Raw genomic sequence first — 6,205 nt, 5'->3', positions numbered from 1 at the left:
ATAAATTGATAAAAAAAAGTATAATTATTTAAGTAAAAAAACTCTAAAATTTTAAAGGAAAATTGTATCTCTAGGTCTTTAATGTTTTACTCAATTTTAAATCAAGTCTCTACAATATATTTTATTTTAATTGAACCTTTATAGTTTGATTAATTAAATTTTCTAATCCCTAACTGTTAAAATCCTTAAATTTTTTCTTTAAGAAAAAAATTAAGAACTTTTATATTTTTATTAAATGATTATATAACTTTAAAATTAATTACATAATTTTTATAACTCAAAATTTATATAATTAAATTCTCTTCTAAAGATTTTTTTATACATATAGAATTTTTATAAAGATAATTAATAAAAATGTAAACAGTATACAAGATCAAATTTTCCTTTTTTGAATTTTGGTTAAAAGTATTAAATTAAATTTTTATATAAACTTCAAGAATATTTCTGTTTTGTAAAATTTGATAACTCATTATTAATTTTAAAGTTTAGGGTTTAAAAATGTAAATAGTATATTAAATCAAATTTTATTTTTTTAATTATGGTTAAAAGTATTAAATTAAATTTTTTTGTAAACTCCAAGAATATTTTTATATATAAAATTTAATATTAAATTTAGCATTCGGGAGTTAGCATTTATAATAAATTAAATTATAAAGATTTAGTTAAAATAAAATAAATTATAAAATTGTAATGACTTGAAGATATATTTTCCAAATTTTAAAAAAGCATAGAACATAGTAACATAGTGTAATGGATTATATGAATGGAAATTAAACTAATTTAAAGGTTACATTTAGCTAAATAAACATATCAAATCATTAATATATTTTATATATTAAATTATTTTGAGAGTAAATTTATATTTTTAAACTTCAAAAATTTACATGATAATTTAAAAAATATAAAGAACTAACTCAATAAAGTTTAAAGTCTGAAAGATCAAATTGATGAGTAAAGTAACTTAAAGGGTTCCGTTTTCTGTAAAATTGTAAATCCAGATAATGACAGGGTCTAGAACGTCATTACGTTATACCGTCCTAATAATTACGCTTCTGAATACTTGTTACGCCCCATGTGGTGTCTTTTTCTTTGTTGCCTGTTTCTTAATTCTTACTGTGCACTTTTCCTTCGCTTCAAAGTCTTCCTTCCTTCGTTCGTTGCCATTCCATCCGCCCCCGAGAAGCTCACTCTGTTTATCTCTCTTCAGCAATGGCGGATTCGAGCCCTTACACCAAACCCCATTTCACATTATCTCAGGCGAACGCGCCGATCCGACCGAAACCCAATATCAACAAAGGTAAGTCTTACTCGGGCTTCCTCTTCAAATCTCTTCTCTTTGCCCTATTTGTAGTTGTTCTTCCACTTTTCCCTTCACAAGCTCCTGACTTTGTGAACGAAACTATACTCACCCAGTTATGGGAGCTTCTTCACCTTCTCTTCATTGGCATTGCTGTAGCTTATGGGTTATTCAGTAGAAGAAATGTTGAGCCTGACATGGAAATAGAAACTCAATCCATTGTTGACAATACATCTTGTTATGTCTCCACAATGTTTCCCGTTTCATCTGTTCTTAGCGACGAGGGTGAAAATCCATGTGGGTATGATGAGAATAGGATGATGATGCATTGTAATTGGAATTATTCGCAGTACTATGAAAATAATGCTCTTGCGGTAATGGATGAACAATACAAACCCCAATCGCCTCCTCCAGAAGATAACTTCTCTGATGGTAGATATGATGAAACCAATGTGGTTCAAGCTTGGAATTCTGAGTACTATCACAGACAGCCAATGGTTGTTGTGACTCATCCATACTACACGATTGGTGAATGTGATGAGATTGTAGGTTATAAACCATTAGGATTACCAGTTAGGAGTCTAAGATCTACTGCTGGAGATTTAGACAGTCCTGTTCGTACCAATGAAAGTGATTCAAGTTCTGGTTCAAGGGGTTCATCTAGGCGTTCAGTTAAGAGTAGAGATAGGAAATTTGGGGATCTGGGTCCTTACGATATTGACCAAAAGCTTAATGATGCTGTTGGATCTGCTTCTCCCATTCCATGGCGTTCAAGTTCTAAAAAGATGAAAAATGAAGAAAATCATGGAATATTCAGTGACGCTACTGCATTAGCTTCTTCCATTCCATGGCAAGAAAGGTCAGCAGAAGGGGTGGAAATTGAAGAGAATCATGGAGAGTTTAGTAATGTTGCTGGATCTGCTTCTCCCATTCCATGGCATTCATGGTCTGGAAGGATGAAAAATGAAGAAAGTTTTGGCAAGTTTAGTGACGTTGCTGCATCAGCTTCTTCTATTCCATGGCAAGAAGAGTCTAAAGGGGTGGAAGTTGAAGAGAATGATGGAGAGATTAATCATGTTGCTGGATCTGCTTCTCCAATTCCCTGGCAAGCAATGTCTAGATGGATGGAAAGTGAAGGAAATTGGGACAAGTTTAATGATGTTATTGGATCCTCTTCTATTCAATGGCAAGATAGCTTTAGAGGGATGGAAATTGAAGAAAATCATGGAGAGTTTGCTGAATCTGCTTCTCCAATCTCCTGGCAAACAAGGTCTGAGGCAATAGAAAGTGAAGAAAATCACAGGATATTTGAAGAAAATCACAGAATATTTAATGATGCTCCTGGAGCGGCTTCTCCAGTTCCATGGCATTTGACGTCTGAAAAAATGGAAAGTGAAGAAAATCATGGTAGCATTGCCCATCCTTCACATTTTAGGCCTCTTTCAGCTGCTGAAACCAAATCAGAGTCGTTCAACTCACAGGTTTTTCAGAGTAGATCATCTCTCTCATCACACAGAAGCACATATTCTTCAGATTCTATTTTATCAGATAACATGAACTTAGAATCAGAAGAGATGGGACAAAAGAAGACTTCTGATGGATCGTCTTCTGAAAAAATGAACTTCCAAGAGGAAGATTCAGGAGAAAATTTGGCTTCCCGTGGGTCTTCCCCGAGAATCAGAAAGATGGCAACCAGGGAAAAATATGCTACTGTTTCTCGTCCTTCACATTTTAGGCCAATGTCAGTTGATGAAACTCAATTTGAGTCACTTGGTTCGCAGTCTTTCAAGTCTACAGGGTCTTTGTCATCACGAACAAGTTTATTATTGTCTTCCTTGGACTCTGTCCCATCAGAAAACTTGAACCTGCCCAAGGAAGATGCAGGGGAAAATAAGAGTTCTCATGGTCCTTCAAGTTCACCATCACCACCAGCTAGAAAAAGGACTGAAGAAGCTTCATCAAACGCATTTCATTCCCGTGCATATAGTGTTGGTTCCCTGCTCGAGGATGGCTCGAAAAGTGGCCTGAAAGATGAATGGATTGATTTGAATGGGAATGGAAGTGAGGATCAATCTCGCAACAAAGTGGCAGGATTGCATTTGCAATCAGACACTGAAAAGAATAGAAGTTTAGCCAAAGCTCCTACAAAGGGAAAATCAGTTAGAACTAGGAGAACCAGTGGATTGACTTCTGAGACAATGATGAGAACAAGAGATGTGCACAGTAAGCAAACTGATGAGAGGGTGGAAAAGAAGCCTGATAATGTTGAATCTGTGTTGATTAGAAGAGAAAAATTGAGAAAAGGAGGACCTGATCGTCCTTCGAAAGGCAGCAATAAACAAAACACTGATCTTCCCTGTCCTAAGCCTGAAGGATCATTTTCCTGTTATCCTAAAAGGGATAAGGAAGAACTATCAAAGAATGTGGAAAAAGAAGACTTGTTTATTGAGCCTGAAAGCTTGAAGATGAGCTCACACGAAGATAGGGTGTCTGAATGTGTCAACGATTCAGGATTGGATTCTGAGGTTGATAAGAAAGCTAGTGAGTTCATTGCAAAGTTTAAAGCACAGATTAGACTTCAGAAACAAGCATCAATGGACAGATCAAGAGGGCCAAGTACAATGAAAAGAGTATTAGGTGATACATGAAACATCTGCAGTTTCAATTTCCTGTGGTTTCTAACAAGATAACTGCGGAGTTTCTCAAGAGATCATCTAATATACTGTTTTCATGGAGCTTTCTCCGTTTTAACATTGCTTTCAGTGGTGCAGCTTCTTTCTGTTATTTGTTTTCTATTCACATTTTTTCTTCTGCACCTTGTAACGGTATAAAAAAGTTGTGTTTACATTGATTCTGGAAACGTGACATTTGATTTCAATCATGTAGATCATGGATCAAGTCTTTGAACTGTTTTAACTATCAAAGATTCTACTCGAGTCTAGACATAGTTCTGTTCTGCCTTTCTAGTTGTGGTCTTGTTATTTTTATTCTCCTCTTTCTGGTTGACACGTGTACCTGCAAAACAAGATTTATTCTGACCATATATAGAGTCCACGGTACTAAAAGTCCAACTGGTTATTGAATTAGTTAATTTAATGGTCCAAGAGTTAATGATAATATCATGAGTCAAATGTAATCAAATCGGTCATAAACAAAATATTTTATTAAAACAGTTAAGACAATAATTTATCAATTTGCTAGTTTAAATGGGTGAGTTGACTCAGATTTTTATATTATAATAAAGTCAGTTATGTTATTCTAATCACCTTATTAAGGCAGAAGCACACTATGCAAGCCAATAGACTCAAATTGCCAATTGGCTACCACAAGATGGCAGTATGTAGCATAGTATTGAAATTTGGCTCAACCCACTAGGTTGAATCAAAAAATTATTAGGCTAATCTTTTGATCATTTTAATAAAATATTTTATTTATAATCATTTTGATTACAGTTAATTAATTTTTGGACCAATGCCTACATCAATTTGATATCTGAACCAGTTTTTAGTACCTTGGTATATAGACAATACTTGTAGAAGGAGTAAGACCAATTACTATATTTAAAATATTAATATAAATATAAAATTTATAGTCTTACTATTAACAAATCATGAACATTACAATTCATTTATAAGATTTTGTACAATACATTGGCTCACATCTAACTATGATGTATTTTTGGGAGGAGTTTGATATATTATACCCTCTTTGGTATTGATTACAAGACATTTTTAAATATCTCATTGAAATTAAGGTAAATTATTAACTTTATTTACATCAATTTTTATTATTTTACTCGTATATAAATAAAAAAATTTAAATTTGTATTTCATTCTCTCATATGATTAATGACTTTAAATAAAAATAATATTATAAAAATTTAAATAATACCACATTAAGTGACTTATAATGAAGATCATTGATCTCTTTTAAAAGATTTTTATAATAAGGACTAGAGAGTATATATATTATACTATGAAATGGTATTGGTATTATCAATTAATCTAAATTTAGATATTGTAAGGTTTAATTATAGGTTAAAAATTGGTTACTTTGCAGAGATGCTTTGATATGTAGGCTTGCATTCCCACCAAAGAAGGAAGGTGGAGATGCTTGTAAACATAAGATGTGCTGATTACATGAAGTGTAAGTAGTGCACAACATTGATGCTCACAAGCACTGTTAAATTTTAATGCATTTTCTCATTATTTGTATTTCCATAGACATCTATATTTAATGTTTAATAATGGTGCTTTAGTTTATTTTATTTTGCAGGATTAAGAGAAGAAACCATGGAACTTCAAATGGGTTTGTCCCTCGCTAAGAAGATAAGCATATTTGGAATTGCCTGTGTCAGAAGCTACGCATATTTTCTTTTTATCAAAACAAAGATGATGATTTTGATTTGTGATAAAGCATATCGTTCTTTTTTAAGGGTTTGAATGCAAAATTAAACATGGCTTGGATGCTGCATTACATTTAAAGAATGAATCGGAGCATGTAGGTATAAAATATGTTTACTAAAAAAGGTATAAAATATGTAAACTTAAAAAAGAGTGAAAATGAAACAAAGGCAAAAGAAAAAGGGCTTCTGCCCATATATTTACTTGTTCGTGTCATTTTCTTATCTGTTATTTCAAATACATGTGTGTGTATTTCTTTTCTGGTATTTTACGCCGAAACTAGATTTATTCCTCTCATGATGCATCATTTATGATCTATGCAATAAAAAATAAAAATATAATATTTAGTTGATATTCTCTCTATCTTAAATTATAAAACACCTTTAAATAAAATTTCATCTATCAATATACCTCATTAAATACACTTAAAAATTTTATCTTTTCAAAATAAAAATATAAACTTCTAAAAATACTCATAATTTAATATATTGAAAAGAGAAAAGAT

General features: G+C 32.1%; 1 protein-coding gene across 1 annotated transcript; it reads left to right on the top strand.

Moving 5' to 3' along the window:
- Positions 1-1,119: 1,119 nt before the first annotated feature.
- LOC129290339 (uncharacterized) lies at positions 1,120-4,257 on the top strand. The gene is made up of 2 exons (XM_054927086.1): positions 1,120-1,297; positions 1,457-4,257. Exons 1-2 carry the CDS (start codon positions 1,210-1,212, stop codon positions 3,943-3,945), a joined length of 2,577 nt encoding a protein of 858 aa, XP_054783061.1. The 5' UTR covers positions 1,120-1,209; the 3' UTR covers positions 3,946-4,257.
- Positions 4,258-6,205: the final 1,948 nt, after the last annotated feature.

This window comes from Prosopis cineraria, unplaced genomic scaffold (assembly GCF_029017545.1).
Source record: "Prosopis cineraria cultivar Desert tree isolate PC_DT_omini unplaced genomic scaffold, ASM2901754v1 PC13, whole genome shotgun sequence".
Lineage (NCBI taxonomy): Eukaryota > Viridiplantae > Streptophyta > Magnoliopsida > Fabales > Fabaceae > Prosopis > Prosopis cineraria.
The sequence above is the reverse complement of the archived record's forward strand: the minus strand, read 5'-3'. Positions and strand labels throughout refer to the sequence as shown.

Excerpts from the sequence above, each read along its gene's own strand:
- LOC129290339 (XM_054927086.1), top strand. The coding sequence starts at position 1,210 with ATGGCGGATTCGAGCCCTTACACCAAACCCCATTTCACATTATCTCAG. Across the intron at positions 1,298-1,456 it reads GAAACCCAATATCAACAAAG|CTTATGGGTTATTCAGTAGA; the intron begins GTAAGTCTTACT and ends GCATTGCTGTAG.